Source organism: Megascapheus bottae, chromosome 2, assembly GCF_031878675.1.
Source record: "Megascapheus bottae isolate mThoBot1 chromosome 2, mThoBot2.hap1, whole genome shotgun sequence".
NCBI lineage: Eukaryota > Metazoa > Chordata > Mammalia > Rodentia > Geomyidae > Megascapheus > Megascapheus bottae.
In genome coordinates this window covers 48,720,713-48,742,270 of record NC_143510.1, presented here as the reverse complement: position 1 = coordinate 48,742,270, position 21,558 = coordinate 48,720,713, and the positions used below count along the sequence as shown (strand labels likewise).

Genomic DNA, 21,558 nt, shown 5'->3' with positions numbered 1-21,558 from the left:
CAGGCTGTCCCAAAGGAAATGTGTGGGTCCTTTATGGTTAGGGGGTTACTTCTGCCTATAGAGTGGGCTGAGCTGTCCATGGAAAATTCTGGGCCACTAGCAGACACTCCAGTGGGGAAGGAATGACTGAGGGCCTCTAGACTTAGAGGCATTGCAAGAACTTCCTTGGGATGTCAGTACAGAGGCTTCTTGGAAGAGTGGGTGACTGGAGACCCTCTATTTCTTCTGTAAAACCAAGCTATCTGGCAGGGATGACACTGAATGCTGACTATGAAAGTTTTTGCAAACACTAGAAGGCTGGGAGGAAGAAGGGGCTTACTCTTCAAGGGTGCCGGCCCCTGGCCTGGCCTCTCAAGACCACAACAGATGGTCACAGCTTGGCTGTGGCCCTGACCGAGGACACAAGGCACGGATTTCTGTGCTGCCCTTCCCCCGCCTGGCCCAGCATGCGTGTGTGTGTGTGTGTGTGTGTGTGTGTGTGTGCGCGCGCGCGCGCGTGCAGTCCAGATTGGTCAGCTTCACTCAGGCTGACCTCCTGCTGCTTGGCATTTGACATATGAGGAGCCCCCCCTCAACCTACGCCCACCCCAGAGAGGTGCCGCGCTGGCGGGGAGGCCTCACTACCTCCAGGAAGCTGGGTCCCAAGGGCCCTGATCTCTTTACCATGTGTCTATGGCCTTTGATGGGAATTCCATCGCCTTTTTTTTTTTTTTTTTTGTCTTCTTTCAGAGGCCTAAGGAAGGTGGGGGTAACAGCAGGAGGAGGACAAAAAAGAAAAAGGAAGCCTCTGGGGTCCTGGGATGGGTGCTGTTGTCAGGTTCCAGTTAAGGTTAAGGCTGTGCAGTTTCTCTGGTGTTCTCAGAGAAAAACTCCACTATAGGTCTCTTCCTCCTTTCCCATTCTGAGATAATTCCCTGGCTTTCTCTCATATCTTGTATGAATTTGAATTGAGTTGCCCTGATGTTTTCTTTCATTGGCTGTAGAGGCAGTTTCAAGTCTCTTTGACTATATTCATCCATCCATCCCTCCATCCATCCATCCATCCATCTATCTGTTAGGAATTTACTGTATAAAACTTGTGCTAGTGGCTTACATCTAGAATCCTAGCTACTCAGGAGGCTAAGTTCTGAGGATCATAGTTTGAAGCCCAGGCAGATAAGTCTGTGACTCTCCAATTAAGCAGTGAAAAGTTGGAGGTAGAAACTTGACTCAAGTGGTAGAGTGCTAGCTGCAAGCCAGAAGGTTGAGTGAAAGTGTGAGAGCCTGAGTTCAAGTCCCAGTACCACCACCACTGAAGAAAAAAATAAGGAAAGAAAAAAAGACCTGGCTGGGTGTCAGTGGCTCACACCTGTAATCCTAGCTACTCAAGAGGCTGAGCTCTGAGGGTCAAGGTTCGAAGCCAGCCTGAGTAGGAAAGTCCTTGAGACTCTTTTTTTTTTCATATATTTTTTATTGTAATTAATAGAAGGGTTACATGATATTTGCCAGATAGATGGTGCATTAATTCCTATACATTGATACCCTTTCACATGTCTTGGTCCCTATTTCCCTCCCCCCCTCATCCTCACCCCTCTGCTTGAGACTCTTATCTTCAATTAGGCACCAAAAAAGCTGGAGGTGGAGCTGGTGGCTCAAGTGGTAGAGTGCTAGTCTTGAGCAAAAGAAGTACAGAGACCACATCTCATCCCTGAGTTCAAGCCCCAGGACTGGTACCAAAAAAGAAGAAGAAAAAGAAGGATCTAACTCTGTGCCAGGCACTGTCCTAACTGCTTGAGATTTAGTAATGAAAACAAATCTCCTGTCCTCAGGAAATGTCAAGTGGGTATACGGACAGGAAGAAGATAGGTGGGTCAGGCAGGACATGTGCTACAGAGAACCTCAGGTTGAGGGGACTGCCTCTGAGGCAAGGTGTCATTTGAGCAAAGGCCTGAAGTAAGCAGCCCATGAGAATACTAGAGAACAGGATCAAGGTCCCTGGGGTGAAAGGGAATGCCAGGAGGCCAGCATGGCAGAAGGGGATGAGAAATCCCCCAACTGTGATGGCAGCTAACAGGAACAGCTCATTCGGACCTGGTCAGCCAGGGCTTTGAGGGCTTTGGTTTTTTTATCTGAGTGCGGTGGGAGCCGCCACTAAGCTTACAGGGGTTGGGGGAGAGAATGTCACGATGAAGGAATCCCTCTGGGTTACTGGGTTGAGAATAAGTATGAGAGCTGGGAGGTGGTGAGAAGTGATTTCGTGTGGATACATTTTGGAGCCAGGCCTGTGGGAATGGTGGAGCTGATGTGAGAAAGAGAAGTGAACGATGATGAAACCCAGGTTTCTGTCTGAGACGGAGAGACAGAGGAGAGGAAGGGCAAGGAAGCCAGAAGTTTGCTATATATTTTTGGACACATTAATTGTGCTAGTTGGTAAATCCTTGTAGTGGAAGTGTCTCGAAGGTTGCCTGCAGATCCCTTCCTGGGAAAGGGCCGTGGTCAAAGCTGTGGCTTGGATGCTCTAATTGGAAGGAAGGCAAAGGCTAGAGCCCAGGCCTTAGAGAGATGGGGCCGTGGAGGTGGAGGGTAGCCAAAGAAGAAGAGGGGAGACCAGAGAGCCTGTCAGTCATGTTTCCAGAAAGGGTGGTTGATTGGGTGAGATGTTGTGTGGGAAGGAGGAGGTTAAGGACACAGGTAAGTGAAATTCTGGGTGTGAACGTTGTTGGAGGGAGAATGGGAGAGGAAGGATCGGAAACTGTGATAAGCAGCTGCTAAGCTTTCTTGGTAGGGGAATGAGGTAAACACTAGAGAGTGGAGTTGGAGTGAGATCTAGAGATTGTTTCAGCCCCTTTCTCTTCCCCTCCCCCCCGGAATAATAATAACAGCATACTGTATTATGGTTGATGGGCGTCCAGTCTGGTTGAGAGGAGGAGGAAATTGGTTCTGCAGGGAAAGGGAGAACCAGAGAAGAATGTTTTTCAGTGCTAAAAGAGGAAGGGATGAGGCTGGTGGGCATAAAGCCTCTGGCCCCCTCTCCTCATGCTCCTTCCTCATCCTCGTTGCAGCTGCCCAGTCTGTACCATTCATTGTTCCAGCCTGGAGAGAAGGGAGGACCAGAGCAGACCCTTTCCCCTTAGAAGTCTGCTCCTGGCCATACAGGCCTGGTAACCACTTGTGCAGGTGGACAGCGCTGGCCCTGAGGGAAGAGCCCCTCTTTCTGGGGCTGGCCGTGTCTCCTCTGTGGAACTGGAGCTCAGTTTTGCCTTCTGCAAATGCCTCCCTCGATGTAGTGAGGAGTGAACGAGAGCACTGGCATGGGGATGTGTGTCTTCCTTTCCTCTCAGGAGGGGCACAGCCCTGCACACTCCTATGCTGCCCACAGTCATTTCAGGAGCTGCTTGCTGCTTCCTGCAGCCCCCAATTTTCTCTTTGTTTCTCTCTCCTTATCTCTCTTTCTTACTTCCCTCCCTTTTCCCCTTTTTCGTCTGGTACTGAGTCTTGAACTCAGGGCCTTACCCTCTTGCTTGGCTATATCTCTCACCTTTGGTACTCTAGCACTTGAGCCACATTACTGCTTCTGGCTTTTTATGAGATAACTGGAGATAAGAGTCCTGTGGATTTTTCTGCCTAGGCTGGCCATAAACTATGATCCTCAGATCTCAACCTCCTGAGCAGCTAGGATTACTGGCATGAGACACCAGTGCCCTGCTTCTTTTTCTTTTTTTTCTAATACATTATAGGCCTTAAAAACAAACAGATAAACCAACCAAAACCATAACATCTATAAACTAATTCCTGTGATTCTTCATTAGCACCAGAAACTAACAGTTGTCTGTGTTCTAAAAGAAATACTGATTTTTTTTTATTTGAAAACTTAACATTTTATTAGGATTTGAACTCTGCGTCTCCTGCTTGTTAGGCTAGTTCTCTACTATTGTGCCATGCTTCCAACCTTGATCTTTTTTGCTGGTTAATTGGAGATGGAGTCTTAGGGACTTTTCCATCTAGGCTGGTTTCAACCTGTGGGCCTCTGAATCTCAGTCTCCTGAGTAGCCAGGATTACAGGTTGAGTTGCCAGCCTCCACCTCTAAAATTATTATTTTTTTGCCAGTCTTGGGCTTGAGCTCAGGGCCTGAGCACTGTCCTTGGACTTTCTCAAGGCTAGAGCTCTACCACTTGAGCCTCAGCACCACTTCCGGCTTTTTTCTATGCATGTGGTACCAAGTAATTGAACCCAGGTCTTCGTGCATGCTAGGCAAACACTCTACCACTAGGCCAAACTCCCGGCCTCTAAAACTATTTTTAAATTGACAACTAAGAACTATATATACTTGTGGGGTATGTGCTTTGATATGTATACATGTATACATATCATAATTTGTTTGGCATATTGTTTAGGGTATAATTTTTGTCAGTCCTGGAGTGTACCTAGCAAATTTTGCATTCTTTTGTCAGTATCTTCTCATTCCCTCTTACACTCTTTTTTCCCCTTATGCCCACCCGCCTGCCCTCCCCCTCCCTTCCTCCCATCCTCTCTTTCTTTTCTCCCCTTATTTCCTTTCTTCCTTCCTTCTTCCTTCCTTCCTTCTTCCTCTCTCTCTCTCTCTCTCTCTCTCTCTCTCTCTCTCTCTCTCTCTCTCTCTCTCTTTTTCATTCTTTCTTCCTTTTTTATTTTTTTTGCCAGTCCTGGGACTTGAAGTCAAAGCTTGAGCATTGCCCTTGGGTTTTTCTCAAGGCCAGAGCTCTACCATTTGAACCATAACACCATTTCCAGCTTTTTCTATGTATGTGGTATTGTGGAATTGAACCCAGGTCTTCATGCATGCTAGGCAAGCACTCTATCACTAAGGCTAAACTCCTGGCTCACCTACCTTCCTTCCTTCTCTCTTTCCTTCCTTGCTTCCTTCCTTGCTTGCTTCCTTCCTTGCTTCCTTCCTTGCTTCCTTCCTTCCTTCCTTCCTTCCTTCCTTCCTTCCTTCCTTCCTTCCTTCCGTCCCTCCTTCCCTCCTTCTCTCTCTCTTTTTCTTTCTTTCTTCTTTGGCCTGGGCAATGTCCCGGAGCTTCTTTGCTCAAGGCTAGCGCTCTACCACTTGAGCCACAGCACCACTTCTAACTTTTCCTGTTTCTGTGGTACTGAGGAATGGAACCCTGGGCTTCATGCATGCTAGGCAAACACTCTACCCCTAAGCCACATTCCTAGCCCTCTGTCGTTCCTTTCTTATTGACCAAATCCACCTTAGCTTCTGTTAGCTGTCATGTTGGTGGGCATGGATCAGTGTGATGCAATTCTGCCCCTCTAATAGCACATGGGGCTGACATCCCAGGAGGCTGGGAGACTGCAACTGCATTTTTTTTTTCTTTTTTTTTTTTTTGCCGATCCTGGGCTTGAGCTCAGGGCCTGAGCACTGTCCTTGGACTTTCTCAAGGCTAGAGCTCTACCACTTGAGCCTCAGCACCACTTCCAACTTTTTTCTATGTATGTGGTACCGAGGAATGGAACCAGGTTTTTGTGCATGCTAGGCAAGCACTCTACCACTAGGCCAAACTCCCAGCCCTCTGACACTCTTTTTTGGTTCTCTGTTTAAAACATATTGTTATTATAAAGGTGATATACACATGGGTTACAGCTATATGAGTCAGGTGAAGAGGACATTTATTTTTGGACAATGTCACCCCTTCCTTTTTAGCATTCTTTGCTCCTTCCTAGACATACAGTCTTGTCCACATTAGGGCCTGGGCCAGGTCAGGCCCAGAGCATCGTGTGGGTCCCGTTCTGTCAAGGGCTGTCCTCTGGCCTAGGCCTGGGAGAGCAGGTTCCCTTGAGGTGTGCACAAGAGCTGAGGCAGGTGACCAGTCCTCCAGAGTTCCCTGGTCACTCTTTTCTTTTATAGTAGGTGGGGGCTGGCATGAGGGGTGGGGCCCAGAGGAGGGGCACAGGTCTGATCAAGCTCTGCCAGGGGCTGCAGACCCCCTAGGGCACCAGTTGTAAGCTGTAGACAAAAAGCCTGGGACAAAAGGCCTGTGGGAGCCTTGGTGAATAGATTAATGAGATCTCGGAGCAGAGGCCCCACAATGGGATTCTCCACTCCAGCCCCTTTGTCCCAGGCTGAGATAATGGAACCAGAGGAGGCTTGCCCAGAAGGGGGCATCCGCCCCTGCTCCACACAGGCGTGGAGCTGCCTGTCCAGCTGCCCCTCCTCTCCCTACCCCTCACTGCCTTTTGGCTCAGTCTTCTGCCTCCCCAGTGGGTAACAGAATCCATGATTAGAATTTCTGTAAGATCTGAAAGGGATCTTGAGGATTGGAGGGACATGCTGACACTGTGGTTGGAATCCATTCCCATTCCTCCATGTGTAAAAAAAAATCTATCTATCTATCTATCTATCTATCTATCTATCTATCTATCATCATCATCATGATCATCATCATCATCTATTTTGCTGGTCCTTGAACTCAGGGCCTGGGCATTGTCCCTGAGCTTTTTGGCTCAAGACTAGAGCTCTTCCACTTGAGTCACAGTTCCACTTCTGGCATTTTTAGTAGTTAATTGGAGATAATAGTCCCATAGACTTTCCTGCCATGACTGGCTTCCAACCATGATTCTCAAATCGTAGCCTCTTGAGTAGCCAGAATTACAGGTGTGAGCCACAAAGCACCTGGCTTAGTATTATATACTTTTTAGGGACCCCCTTTAGGGGTTCCAGCACTTTGAGGTCCACTACCTTGGAAAATCAGCCGTCTCCATTGAGGAAGAGACTGGCACTTAAGGAAGTTGCATGTGTTGCTCATTGCCACAGTGACAGCCTAGTGTGGGCTGTAGGATGCAGGGCAGAGGGGCGCAGCCTCACCACCTTTACCAGGTCTGATCCATCACAGGAGGAGTGTGGATCTGAGGAGCAGAAGATGGAGGTTGTGGTGGGGGATGAGTTCTGTATCTCCGTCTTATCAGGATAAGAGTACTGATCTAGGCATGGCACAGAACAGGGAGCTAGGGAAAGGCATAGGTGTGTGTGTGTGTGTGAGAGAGAGAGAGAGAGAGAGAGAGAGAGAGAGAGAGAGAGAGAGAGAGAGAGAGAGAGAGACTGTGACAGAGAGACAGAAACAGAAACAAGAGACAGTACTAGGGCTTGAACCCAGAGTTTGGGAACTGTCCCTTAGCTTTTTGGTCAAGACTGGTGCTCTTCCACTTGAGGCCAGCTCCCACTTCTGGCTTTTTGGTGGTCAACTGGTATCTTACAGACTTTCCTACCTGGACTGGCTTCAAAGCTTGATCCTCAGATCTCAGCATCCTAGAATAGCTAGGTTTACTGGTGTGAGTGACCAGTGCCAGCTGGGGCTGCTCTTTGTTCTCAGGATGGCAGGGAACTTTGCTTCTTGAAAGAGGGGAGGGGTGGCTTGTTCAGCATCACTGAGCAAAGTTGGGTTTAGTTTGTACTACTTTGTACCCTCTGCTGGACTGTCACTTTCTTAAGCATATTTCTCTCTCCTTCTCCCCTCCCCTCTCTCATCATAGTCACTTTGCTTAGAATATATTGGGCCCCTTGACAGATGGAGAAATTGAAATTCATTGAGCCCAGGATCATATTGTGTCTAGGCCTGGATTCAAACCAGCCCCCACTGCTCCTCAAGTTCTAGGTCTTCCCTTATCTCCAGTTGAGTTGACCTAGGGGGAGTACAGTGTGGTCTGTGAGCTCAGCTATGGAGGGCGTTCCTCCTTGGAGATGCTTTGGCAGGAGCTGGAGGGTAGGGGAACATCATTCTCTATCCAGGCTGTCAGTAAACGCCTGAGAGTGAGCTACTGTGAGGACATACCAGGTGGCATCTCACAAGGATGCACACCTTGGAGATGGGGAGATGGCAAGGATTCGCATTTGCTATGGGAGGAGGAACCACTATTTGGCAGGGAGGAGGGATAATTGATTGGGCTAGGTCCTGGCCTGGGCCAGATCGCATCAAAGGCTGAGGTAGGTAAGCGTCTTATGTTCTGCTTGGTGAATGTAGATGTAGATAAATAAAGGTGGCAACAAAAGCCTTCATTGTTTATTCCTCTGGCCAAAATGGGGGAAAAAAAAAGACTGAGTGAAGTATGTAAGACACCCAGGTTAGGGACCAGTGGCATGGCTGGTGTCACACACAAGATGGCTCCCTCAGATGGGGCCGAATGCTGGAGAAGTGACTGGGTGATTGTGAAGGTGGAAGGATGTGTTCCGGGCTCATGGGATTCACCGGCTCTAAGGTGAGCCATTCCTAACGATGGCCAGACCAGAGTAGATGGCTTGTGGGTGAGAAGTTGGGAAGACTGTTAGAGGCCAGCAGCGAGGGACTGAAGGACACCAAATGCAGTGTGGGGCAGCTGCAGCCCATCTAGCAAGGCAGGGAGGGAAGGAAGAGTGTGTGGATGGTCCAGAGTGAGGGTCTGTTTTCACTGTGTCTCTCTTGAGAGAGGGCTGTTTTCCCCAGCTTGGCTAGTGTAAAATACATGAGGTGGATGCTGACATCCAGGAAGAGTCTCTTTTCTCCATATTTAGTAACCGGAAAAAAAAGCAAGCAAACAGCTCCAACTCCAGCCCAACCCAGTCCAACCAGCTCTGGGGTGGACGTAAGACATACTCCTTGGGTTGGTCTAACTGACATTACTTAGCATGACCCTGCAGCTATTTCTCTTGTAACTTCTGACCCCTTTTGATACCAGGTAACCCTTGCTGACCCTTCTCAGCAAAAGTCAGTGAAGGCTGGGAAGTGTTACCACTCCCCCACCCCCATATATACTCCCAGCTGATCTTTCTGCCTTTGGTAGCCCTGTCACCTCTCATATAGTAGGGAAGCAAAATCGCCTTGCTGACTTTCCCTTTGGGGGCATCAAGACCTTTGGCTCACACTTGCTTTCTGGGAAGTGGGGATGATACTAAGTCATTTGTTTTTGCCGGTCCTGGGGCTTGAACTCAGGGTCTAGGTGCTCACTGTCCCTGAGCTTCTTTTGCTCAAGGCTTGCCACAGTGCCACTTCTGGCATTTTATATGGTACTGAGGGATCAAGCCAGGGCTTCATGCATATTAGGCAAGCACTCTACCACTAAGCCACATTCCCAGCCCTCATTTTATTTTCAAAGACTGTCTTATGTCATTGATGTCTGGTCGCTGCCACAGGAAGTAGTGAGATTAGCAGAGGTGCACCTGTTGACAATCAGCTACCTGCAAGTAGGACCAATTGCAGAGCCTGAGATTTGACTCCTTTCAGTCTCTTCTTCCATCCTGCCACTTTTTGCATATACTCACCTCCAAGGCCCTAGAGACACAGAGTGGCTTGATGCATAGGCTCAGTGTGTGGCACAGAGCTTAGCACTTTGCAAGCGTCCTATTCCTGTGGGGAAGGATTCACACTGTAGACAGGGCAGATCTGTAGATTGTAATTTTCCAGAGGGTAAAGAGCAGTAAAGAGCTTCAAGGAAGGGACTGGGCCTGTCATGGCCCTGGCTTAAAAACATATTTTTTTTGGGGGGGGAGGCAGCGTATGTTACCCAGGTTAGCACTGGGCTCAGCCTTCTGATGCCGTGAGTACAGATAGGAACTGTGATGCTCAGCTAGCTCTGGCTTTTTGGTGGCTGCCTGTAATCCTAGCTACTCTGGAAGCTGAGATCTGAGGATCATGGCTCAAAGTCAGCCTGGGCAGAAAAGATTCTTGTCCTCAATTAACTAATAAGCTAGAAGTGGAGGTGTGGCTCAAGTGGTAATAGTACCAGCCTTGAGCAAAAAGCTAAAGGACAGCACCCAGGCCAAGCACTGGTGTGGGCACACACACACACACAAACTTACTAGAGTAGTTGGGAGTGTAGCTCTGAGTGCTTGCCTGATATGCAAGAGGCCTAGCACGGCAAACAAAAACTCATTACAAAAGAGAGGGGTGGGGGGAGAGAGAGGGAGAAAAGCTTGAAGAGAAACTCATCAGAAGCTTGGATCTGAGGAATACTGATCAGAAGACTGTCTTTGGGAATGCTATGGGCTCACTTTGTAATATCACCCTAAGCTCAGGCGGGCTTCCAGGCCTAGTCCATGCTTTCAGGCTCTATAGTCCGCTCACCAATGCCTTGATGGCTGGTGACAGTACAGGAAATAGCCTTGGGACGTGTCTATGGTGTCTATGATACAGATGTCAGGAGAGACATTGTTTATTACATCTCACAGATCTTTACTGAGGTCCGCAAGAAAAGTTTATGGTTTCTGTGCCAGGAACATTTTTGCTTCTTTCAAGAAATGGTGTTTTATATTGTGGGTGGCTGATCACATCTCCATTTTCATTTGGTGAGGAGAAGCTCAGAGACAAATTTGGACCCCAAGCTTTATTTCCCAGTGCTGGGGATGGAACCCTGGGAATGTTATGTTAGGTAAGCACTGTACTACTACACTGCCGGCCTGGACTTTTCCTCTCATCTCCAGAGTGTGTTTATCCGTCCCAAACAATGCTTTTACTTTGTGGGAAAGATAAGTTTTGGGAATAAGGCAGGTACAGGAGAACCTGTCAGGGCTCACATCCATTACATGTAACATAGTCCAGAGTACAGGAGCTCAGACCTCATCAGGCGCAGGCCAAAAGAAACCAAGTGGCAAGGAAATGCGCTGCCTGTCAGCACCTGGGGATTCCCAGGTGGATGAGACGCTGCCACCCTGGCAGGAATCTCTGATGTGGGGAGGAGATGGAGTTAAGAGGGCAGTGCAGACCGAGAACAAAGTATTGAAGAATGTCAAATTCCTGGGCCAGTAGGCTAGAGTCCTCACAGGCCTCACTGGTCTTTACATCATCCTGGAGCTTCTGCAGGGCCACGGACATAGCGCTCAGTGGCAAGTGTCTGTCGTCCACTGCGTCTCCGGGGTTCCTGACCCTTCCCACTGGGATCCTCCACTCCTTAGGTCCTACAGAGCAGGGCCGGTGTTGTCAACACTTTAAAAGGAAATCCTAACCTACAGGGTGAAGTTGGCAGGACCCACTTAACGCAGAAAACGAATCTTGGGGTCTAAAGGGGTGTCTGGTGGCCGCGGGGAGGAGGGCAGAGAGTGGGAGAGAGGGGGAGGGTGGCTGCTGGGCACTGTCCCGAGCCAAGGCTAAATGATGGTGGCCAGGACCTCACCATCTTCCCTTCCCTCTTGCCCGCAGCTCTGTTGAAGATGCACTGGACACCTGAGCACGCCCAGCCCCTCAACCAGTGGCCAGAGCAGCACCTGGACGTCTCCTCCACCACCCCATCGCCTGCCCACAAATTGGAGTTGCCCCCGGGAGGCCGCCAGCGCTGCCACTATGCTTGGGCCCACGACGACATCTCTGCGCTCACCGCCTCCAACCTCCTCAAGCGCTATGCGGAGAAGTACTCGGGGGTCCTGGACTCGCCCTACGAGCGCCCCTCCTTGGGTGGCTACGGCGACGCCGCCTTCCTCAATGGGGCTAAGGGGGACCCCGAGCCCTGGCCAGGGCCGGAGCCGCCCTACCCCTTGGCGTCCCTGCACGAGGGCCTCCCCGCAGCCAAGCCCAGCTCCGGGGGAGGCTCTGCGGGGCTCGGGGGCTCCCCGATCGTAGCCGGGAACCTGCCCGACACCCTCTATGCCGGCAACGCGTGCGGGGGTCCGTCGGCGGCGCCCGAGTACGGGGCGGGCTACGGCGGGGGCTACCTGGCGCCAGGCTACTGCACGCAGACGGGCGCCGCGCTGGCGCCGCCGCCGCCCCCGCCGGGGTACGGGCCCCCCGCCCCGCTCTACAACTACCCCGCGGGGGGCTACGGGGCGCAACCCGGCTATGGCGCGCTCCCGCCACCCTCGGCCGCGCCCCCGGGCCCCTACCTGCCGTCGGGCCTGGCGGCACCCACGCCGCTGCCCGCGCCCGCGCCGCCCCGGCCCGCGCCGTACTCCTTCCCCGCGGCCGCCGACGCCGGCGCGTCCCTGAAGCGCAAGGCGACCGACGAGGGCGCCGACGACCGCTACCGCAAGTACGCCTACGAGCCCGCCAAGGCCCCCGGCGCCGACGGCGCCCCCTACCCCGCGGCGGACAACAACGGCGAGTGTCGGGGCAACGGCTTCCGCGCCAAGCCGCCGGGAGCCGCGGACGAGGCGCCGGCCAAGTTCCGCGGCGGCGTCCCGCTCAAGGTGCTGGGCTCCCCGGCCTACGGCTCGCAGCTCGAACCCTTTGAGAAGTTCCCAGAACGGGTCCCGGCGCCGGCTCCCCGAGGGGGCTTCTCGATGCCGTCCGGGGAGCCCCCCAAAGGCGTGGACCCGGGCGCGCTGGAGCTAGTGACCAGCAAGATGGTGGAGTGCGGGCCCCCGGTGCAGTGGGCAGACGTGGCCGGGCAGGGCGCGCTCAAGGCGGCGCTGGAGGAGGAGCTGGTGTGGCCCCTGCTGCGGCCGCCTGCCTACCCGGGCAGCCCGCGCCCGCCGAGGACCGTGCTGTTCTTCGGGCCGCGCGGCGCCGGCAAGGCGCTGCTGGGCCGCTGTCTGGCCACGCAGCTGGGCGCCACGCTGCTGCGCGTGCGCGGCGCGAGCCTGGCGGCGCCGGGCGCCGCGGAGGGCGCGCGCCTCCTCCAAGCCGCCTTCGCGGCCGCGCGCTGCCGCCCGCCCGCCCTGCTGCTCATCAGCGAGGTGGAGGCGCTGCTCGCGGCCCGGGACGACGGCGGCGCCGGAGCCGCGCTGCAGACGCCGCTCCTGGCCTGCCTGGACGGCGGGTGCGGCGCGCGGGCCGACGGCGTGCTGGTGGTGGGAACCACGACGCGGCCCGGGGCGCTGGACGAAGCCACCCGCCGGCGCTTCGAGCTTCGCTACTACGTGGCGCTGCCCGACGGCGCGGCGCGGGGGCAGATCCTGCAGCGGGCCCTGGCCCAGCAGGGCTGCGCGCTGGGCGAGCGGGAGCTGGCTGCCCTCGTGCAGGGCACCCAGGGCTTCTCGGGGGGCGAGCTGGGGCAGCTGTGCCAGCAGGCGGCGGCTGGGGCCGGCCTCCCGGGGCTGCAGCGTCCCCTCTCCTACAAGGACTTGGAGGCAGCGCTGGCCAAGGTGGGCCCGAGGGCCACCCCCAAGGAGCTAGACTCGTTCGTGGAGTGGGACAAGATGTACGGCTCCGGACACTGACGGCGCGGGGGAGGCCCCCGGCTGCCTTCCCGCCCCCTCCGCCTGGAGGCTGGGGGCGGGGGAGAGGGGTTCTAGGCCAACGAGGGCTGAATGTGGGGTGGGGGGGCGACGGGAGGGCTCTGCCGGTGGATTTGCTTTTGGTGGGAAAGAAAAGGCTCCTGCCCAGCAGGCAGATCCATGCTCCATGCCATATGCGCCGTGAACTCAGGTTTTTCCTATTTATTGTGGACAGGAAGGGTGCCATCTCTGCCTGGTGGACAGGGCAGACCCGGCCAGGACTGGCACCGAGGGCCTAAGGAACTGCTGCTGTCTCCCCTTTTGTTTCCTTGCTCACCGAATGGCACCCTCCTTCCCCACTCCTCTCTGCCATTTGCTTAGTATTCGCTCCTGTGGTCCCCATCCCACGTTCGCCCCTCCTTCCTGTCCCCATCTCTCCATCTATCACCTTCTGTGCTTCTATGTCCAGCTCACTCTGGGGTCCCTGGGCGGGGCTCCCCTTCCCTGTGCTCCAAGGCCCCTCCCCACCTTCTGTCCCTTTCATTCACTGCAGTGTCCTTTGGCAGATCTGAAGGTCCCCCGGGGCTGGGGGGGGGGGGGAAGAGTCTCCCACCCACCCCTCACCCCCTACCCAACTGAAACCTTGGGTCTTGAAGATGGGGACTAGCAAAGAAAGAAAGAAAGAAAGAAAAAGAAAAAAAAAACCCAAAGAAGGGTATTTGTTTGTTTGTTTTTTTGAGGGGAAGTCCCAGAAATGTAGCTTGTTTAATATTTTTAGGCCTCTTATTTTTGTAAGATGTGTAGAAGTTGCTGTTTTTATTTTGACAACTCAGGAAGAAACTGACCTCAAAAAGAATGTTAGTCTTTGGCTGCTCTCCCATGTGCCCCCCACCCCACCCTAGGGGAGCAGATCTCCCAGAAAGAGAAACCCAGGACTCCGCAGAGGAAGGCCCAGCCGCCCACACACCCTGCTGTTCCTAGGACCCAAGCAGAATGTATTTCTCAGGGCTTCAGGAGGAGTGGGAAGGGCAGGATGGAGGGGGTTAGGTCTTGCTCTCTTCCTGCATCATCCCCCAGCTTTCAGCGTCAGGTTTCCAGTAAAGAGCTATCTAGAATTGGGTTATCCTTGTCCATTCCCTGCCCCTTAGAAGGTGACCCAGGCCAAAATAATAATAATAATAATAATCCCTGGCCTCTGCCTTGGTTTAGGTGCCCAGTAACAGACTAGAAGGATTTCTTCAGGAGAGAAAGCAGTGGGATCACAAGCCTGGTTGAACATAAAATCCTCGACTAGCCACAACTGCCTTCTCTGCTGGGACCCTCCGGAGGCCAGGCGTCCTCACTGGGAGGTTCTGTGGGCAGGACACCTCCCTGCTCCTGGGAGTCTGGGTCTAGAGCTCTGGGGCCTGGAGGTGGACAGGTGTTTCCTGACATCTTAGCACCCCTCTCCCATTCCAGCTTGGAGTTCTTCCTCCATATTCCTCGCCTTCCACCTGTGTCACCTGATAGGGCTTCTGTTGTTGACCTCATGAGCCCACATCCTAACTCTGATCTTTGGTCCCAAAGGGGGAATCACCCCCACCTCCTTTTCTCTCTCTCCAGTCTCCTCTGCATCTTTTGGGCTCCTACAGTTCCTACAGTCTCCTGACTTTCCTGGAAGAGATGGGGTCCATGTCACTCTAGGGTGCAGAGGGGGACCTACTTCTCCCTGGAGCCAGTCAGTTAAGCGCCAGGCTTGGTACCCCAACGTAGTGTTGTTGCCAAAGACCCCCAGAGAGCAGGGAGTGAGGAGCGCCTCTCAGGTGTGTGTTTGAGTAGCCAGAGAGTGTGGGGGAAGCAGGGTTGGGATCCTGGCTGTCCCTTCAAATCAGGCAGCCCTGAGGGTGGGTAGGAGCTCAGGGACCCAGCCCAAGGGTCCCCACTGCCTCCTCTGCTAGGCCCTTCTTGTTCCCCAGGCTTGGGAGCTTTGCACAAGAAGATAGCCCCCAGTCTATGGCACCTACCTCAGGGGCACAGGGCAGGGGGGCAGGGCAGTTCCAGCCCTGGCAGTGTGGGGGCATACCAAAGAATCCAGGGACTGGTTGTGGGCGGGGCATTCTGGCCTGCTGCTTCCCCCACTCACATTGGGCTTGGGATCCGCTCCTCCAACTGCAACCATTTCTACCTCATTTTGCTGCGTGGTGTACGTGGACGTATTTATCTCCTGTCTGATGATGCTCTGCAGTTGTGGTCTGTCTACCTCAAAAGAGACTGTATTTTAAAAGAAAGTATTACACAGTATTAAAGCAATGATGTGGTTTCCAGAGGATTTCTTGGGGTCTCTGGGCTGGGGCATTCAGTGTGGCTGTGGCTGTTTTCTGTTCCCTCAGCAGAAAGTTCTCATGGCATTCCATTATTCACTTTCACAGCCGGTAGCTCTGGGCTCTGGGCACTGCGGTCACATGAGAAGCGTTTCAGGTTAGGGACTCTTGCAGTTCTGAGCACTGAGACTAGCCAAGCTGTCTCATGGAGCTCCAGACTCTCACAGGATGAGGAGCACAGAAAGCCCCCAAGTGTGTGTGAACAAACTAAAACTATACACAGGGGAGAGGGGATGAAGAGAAGGGGACATCTAGACATCTAGAACCCAGGGCTCTCTTCCCCTGGAGTCCTAGGGTCTAGAGCTCCCAGGCCAGAGACCAGCAGGCTAGGGGCCCTTCCCCTCTCTTCCTATGCGATGCTCAACTTTAAATTCAAGGCCTGCCACTGAGTCATACTCCTAAACACTTTAGGCTTTCTTTTTCACATAGTCTCTTTCTCCCACCTCTTACTTCACTCCAACTTTGAACTCTAGGCCTTGCATCCTTATATAGGTTTCTTGCTTACAGTTGCTTTACCATTTGAGCCATATCTTCAGCCAGGTATTTTGCTGATTATTTTGAATATGGAATTTCAATGACTTTCCTGCCTAGACTGGCTTTGAACCAAGATCTTTCAGGTTTTACCCTTCTGAGAGTCTAGGATTTTAGTCGTGAGCCAGTGGTGCCCAGCTTGGGCCCCCCCTTTTTTTTTGCCAGGGCATCCTGGGACCACCATACTTCCATCTCTAGCTCCCCTGCAGCTGGGAACACAGACCTGTACCACCACACCCAGGAAGCCTTCTGAGAGCCACACTCTTCTTCCAACTAATTTTCCTTGACAGGCTCTAGTCCTGTGCCCCATCCTATTTTACAACTCTCATCCTTGGGTCACAGGGAGTCCCTGCTTCCTTTTCTGTCTCCTCCTTCAGCATCCAGCCTGTTCCTGCCTGCCCCTGGTGGAATAAAGCTAGGGTCATGCTTATTGCCATTGGGTGGAGGACAGGGTATAGTTCCAGCTGAGTTCCAGTGTTTGTCACATGAGACTGTGTCTTCCTCACCATCATCTGGAAGTCCCCAGATTATGTGTGTGCATGCACGAGTGCCAGTCTTGAGGCTTGAACTGAGCCTTTTGCTCAAGGCTAGCACTCTAGTACTGGCTTTCTTTGGAAGTTAGTGGAAGCCTCAGGGACTTCTCTGCCTGGGATAGCTTCAAACTGCAGTCCTCGGATCTCAGCCTCCCGAATAGCCAGGATTCCTGGTGTGAGCCACCAGCACACAAGCTCCCAGATTTATCTTTGAAGCTCCTGATCAAAAGGGGATGGGAACAACTAGAATCACTTGCTGAAATAGCTCTGTGGAGATGCCAGAAACTTTTTCCCTATACTTTCTTGACATGTTGGAGTGATCTAAGCACAATGATTGAAAATGCATTAGAGCTCAGGGGCAGCAGTGACTGAGCCAGGCTCTCTGCTTCAAGCATACTGCAAGCAGGCTAGAGGCCAAGTTAGCACCCTCTAAAGGGAGGGCGGGGGAGGACCTGGACCAGAGAACTGGGGGGGTTTCAGTGACCCCAACTCCTCAGCCCTAGGGGGTCCATATACCTACTCCTCCAGTTTATCATATAGCTACTGTGAACAGACACTGAATGGCACCCAGGGCACAGAAGTAGTTAGGTATAGTTGCTGAGATCCTATAGCCCAGGTTGAGAAAGCTCAGAAACATCATTTAGAAATACAAGTGGATAAGAGTGCTAGGTGAGCACACCAACCTTCATATTCTCATACCTGACACAATGATCTGATCTATAAAATACATCACAAAGACACTGACTTCCAAAACAGTGCTTTGATGAGCATGCGCAGCAGAGATCTGGACACCTGGTGGTATGCCAGGCTGGTAGCCCTGCAGTGTGGAGGCTGGAAAGAGCATGTGTGCCTCCTTCCCGTGGTGTGATGTCCGCAGTGGTGATTGGATAAGAGAACACAAAGTAGGGGCAGGAGTGGAGAGAAGTCAGATTGGAGGAGTGGGTTGGGACTGAAATTCTGAGCTGATGTCAAGTGAAGGAGGGAAATGGGGAGGAGAAAGGACATGGAAAGGGGACTCATTTGCAAGCCTTCACACCTGGCCTCAACACACCTTTACAGAACATTGAGTATGCACGAGTCTCTCTGGGGGCCAATAAGAAGACCTCACAGTTTACAGGGAGAGGCAGTAAAAAGGTAGAGCTGTTGGCTGGGGTGCCCCTGAGGTGAAGGGGTTCTGATGGGGACAAGTGGCCAAGGTGTAGACCAAGACATGAGAAAGGAGAGTCAGTTGAGACTCCATGGGGACATGAGCCAAGTTCAGGTGAGAAGGTCCCAGAGTGGGGGTATGGGTACCCAAGAGAGGCGTGCATGACATATAGACAAGAGATGAGGGCTTGCACGAGCGCAGGGTTGGAGGAGAAATGGGTCAGGTCCTCCTTAGCTGAGAAAATCCAACTGGGTCCTGAGGATGACATTGAGCAAGGGGTCTCAGGCTACTGGTGGGCAGGAATGAGGGGTGGCAAATGAATTAAGAGGGATGGAGGACTGGAGGATCTGCTTCAATATGTGGGCCCAGAATCCTAGCTGTCTAGAGAGTCTCACCCAACTACCAGGGACTGGAAAAAACAAACATCTGTCATTGCAGTCCATGCATTTTATGACCTGCAACCAATGCATGATGCACGTGTTGGAGGTTCTCTTCCCGGTCCCTGGGTGCCATAAACCCCTTCTCCAACCTAAATTGGTTTTCCTGCTGGATGATATTCACGCCTGTAATCCTGGCTACTCAGCAGGCTGAGATCTGAGGATTACAGTTTGAAGCCAGACCGCAGGAGTAGAAAAGGCCTTAAGATGTATCTCCTATTAACCAGTACAAAACAGGAAGTGGAGCTCTGGTTCAAATGGTAGAGCACCAGCCTTGAGCACAGAGAAGCTCAGGGATGCCTGGCACTGATGGCTCACGCCTGTCATCCTAGCTACTGGGGAGGGGGGCTGAGACCCGAAGGTCGCAGTTCAAAGCCAGCCCAGGCAGAAAAGTCTGTGAGACTCTTCTTTTTTTTTGGGGGGGGGGGTTCATGGGGCTTGAACTCGGCCTGGGCACTGACCACACAACCCTTGAGCCACAGCCCCACTTCCCGTTTTCTAGAGGTTCATTGGAGATAAAGAGTCTCAGGTCCTTTTGTGCCAGGGCTGGCTTTGAACCTTGATCCTCAGATTTCAGCCTCCTGAGTAGCTAGGATTACAAGGTGAGCGCCCGGCTGTCTGTGAGACTCTTCATCTCCAACTGATCCCCAGAAAACTGGAAGTGGCAGCGGCAGCATGGCTCAGGGGCAGCGCCCAGGCCGAGTTCAAGCCCCTGGAGGGGCGCGTGCGCGCGCACACACACACACACACACACACACACACACACACACACACACAATCTGTCCTCCTCCTCACTGGGGTTCTGGAATGTTCCACGCCTCCACCCTCGCACAATCCACGGGGGCTGACCCCCTCTTGGGGGCGTTCGGAGCCCCCCCCTCCCGGCCCGGCCTCTGGCGATGGCGGCCACGGCAGCCGTCCTGATGCTCTTCGGCTGGACCCTGGCTCCAGCCGGGGCCCTGGACGCCATGGGGCCTCATGCTGGCGTCCGTCTGGCCGAGCTGCTCACCCCGGAGGAATGCAGCCACTTCTGGTCTCTCCTGCGGACCCCCGAGCCCGACGTGGACGAGGAGCTGGCCCGGCTCTCCGAGGACCGCCTGGCGAGGCCCAATGGGTCCCTGACTCGGGCGGCGGCGGGGTCGTGGCGGCGCCTGCTGCGAGGGCTGCGGCGGCGGCGGCAGCGGCGGGAGGCGGCCAGGCCCGGAGCGTCCGGCCAGGCCGGCCGGTCGATGCTGTGGCTGGTGGCCTCGGACGGCTGCCGGGAGGCGCTGGCGGCCTGGCTGGCTGCCGAGGCCCCGTCCCTGCCCTGGGACCGCGTGGCCCGGGCTCTGCGGCGCTGCGGCCGCCCCGACGTGGCCCGCGAGCTGAGCAAGAACCTCCACCAGCAGGCGACGCAGCTGCTGCGCAAGTTTGGGGGGCGCTATCTGGAGCCTCCCAATGCCGCCGCCCCCGCCCCGGCCCCGGCCCCGGCCCCGGCCCCCGCCCCCGGCCCCCGCTCCCGCCGCTCCTCCGGCTCCGCACTCAACTGGGACGAGCTGAGGCTGATCGTGGAGCGCCTGCCGCAGCCGCCCTACGACCGGAGTCCCGCGGGCTGGGCCGGGCCGCTGGCGCTCGGCTTCGTCACCGGCTTCGTGGGCGCGCTGGGAGTCGGGGTGCTGCTCACCCTGCTCACGTTGTGGGTCACCGGTGGCGACCGCGACCCCGCGCGGCCCCGCGGCCCCGCCACTCCCCGCCCCAGCCTGAGGTCTGCCCGGGCGCGGGGCTGCGGGGAGGCGGAGCCGCTCCTGGGCGGCGGGCGGCTGCGGGTGGGGCTGGGAGACTGACGATTAAAGCTGTCTTAAAAACCCAAGCGCACAAGGGCTCCCGCGTTAGCCTCGCTACTCAGGAGGCCGAGATCTGAGGATCACCTTTGGGAGCCAGTCTGGGCAGAAGAGGCCATAAGACACTTAGCAAGGGAGCGAGCCCTGCCCCGAGTTCAAGCTTCGGGACACACACACACACACACACACACACACTCTTTCTCACACACCAGGAACCAATCAAAACTCCTTTAGTGGCATACACAGGTCAGTTTTGAATCCCAAGCCATCTAACCTGAAAATCTGACCCCGGAGGGATAGTGTGTGTACCAGGGTGTGTGTGTGTGGGGGGGTGCTGGCAACCATAACAAGATACACAGGTTAGTGGGGTCCCTGTGCACTTAGGCACGGCCTCCTGAAGTCCCACCTTTCTGGCCCACCTGAATAGTTAGGGAGTTGGGGTGTGTGTGTGTGTGTGTGTGTGTGTGTGTGTGTGTGTGTGTGTGTAAGCCCCATCAAGAAGCCCAGCCTAAGTGAGCCTGCCAGTACACAACCCTTCCCTGGGCCCAGGGGCTTGTGGTGAAAGAAGCCAAGACAGAATGACAGGCCAATCCAAGAGGAGAGTTGAAAACAAGATTGACGTAACCCTTTATTGCAAATTCTAAAGTAAAAAGATGTACAGTACAAAGTAAAATTGAAATTCCAGACTATAAACTTCCAATCCACTTATACATTCTCATTTCTCAAGCATTTCTGCCATTTCCGCATAAACAGAACAGGGAACAAGTCGAGGGGGTGAGGGAAGAAGATACAGCAGGGGAAAAAAAAATTAAGTGTCTAGAATAGTCACAAACCCCAGAAGCAAGTGAAAGAAAGAAAAGACGTTTTCTCGACCTGCTGTCCTGGTGATGAGAAGCGGGGGTGGTTGGAGCAGTGCAGTTTAAAATGGCTCTCAGAATAGCAGCATTTATGGTACCATTTCATCTGAAGTTCAAATAATACTTTGCCCTTTCCTAGTTCCTTTGCCTCTGTATCTCAAAACGCTTTACAAAACATTTAGTTAAAGCCTCACAACACCCCTGTGAGGTAGGTCAGTATTATTATCCCCATTTTACAGATGGGGAAACTGAGGCACAGAGAGGTTAAGTGACTTGCCCAAGGCCACACAGCGAGCCAGTGATTGAGCTAGGGATAGAACAGTGCTGTCCCTTTTCTATAACCACTGGACCACGCACCCCTTTACCTATATACATTCTTCACACACACACACCACATGTGCACATCTTCCCACCCCACCCCACTTAGCCTCTATGTACAAGCAAACAGCAGTGGGGGGGCAGGGGCAGGGGCTGCCTCAGGAGCATTTAAGTGAAGAAAATCTTGCCAGTCATGAAAAAGGAGTCCAAGAAAGCACAGAGCTGAGCCACACCGCAGACTCTGGTGCAAACTTTGGCCCCCTCCCCCTCCCAACCAGCCTTCTCTCCTGATGGCCCCCTCACTGATTAGCTGCAGTGGTTTCTTTAGGGGGGCAGGGAGGGGGAAGTACCTGAAAATGAAGGAAGCTTTTTGCAAGACTTTGGGCAACATCTGAGAAAAGAAAGCCCAGGACTCAAGTCACAAAGCATGTCACCTCCACAGCAGGCCTGGAGGCGAAGGGCCGAGGTGCCCAGGATGCGGA

The 21,558-nt window shown here is 53.7% G+C and overlaps 2 protein-coding genes across 2 annotated transcripts; both read left to right on the top strand.

The window, feature by feature from the left end:
- Positions 1-11,135: 11,135 nt before the first annotated feature.
- Fignl2 (fidgetin like 2) lies at positions 11,136-13,076 on the top strand. Its single transcript, XM_090355839.1, has one exon. It carries the CDS (start codon positions 11,136-11,138, stop codon positions 13,074-13,076), a length of 1,941 nt encoding a protein of 646 aa, XP_090211965.1.
- A 5,899-nt stretch (positions 13,077-18,975) lies between these two features.
- On the top strand, positions 18,976-19,904 carry Tmdd1 (transmembrane and death domain 1). Its single transcript, XM_090353322.1, has one exon. It carries the CDS (start codon positions 18,981-18,983, stop codon positions 19,902-19,904), a length of 924 nt encoding a protein of 307 aa, XP_090209448.1. The 5' UTR covers positions 18,976-18,980.
- Positions 19,905-21,558: the final 1,654 nt, after the last annotated feature.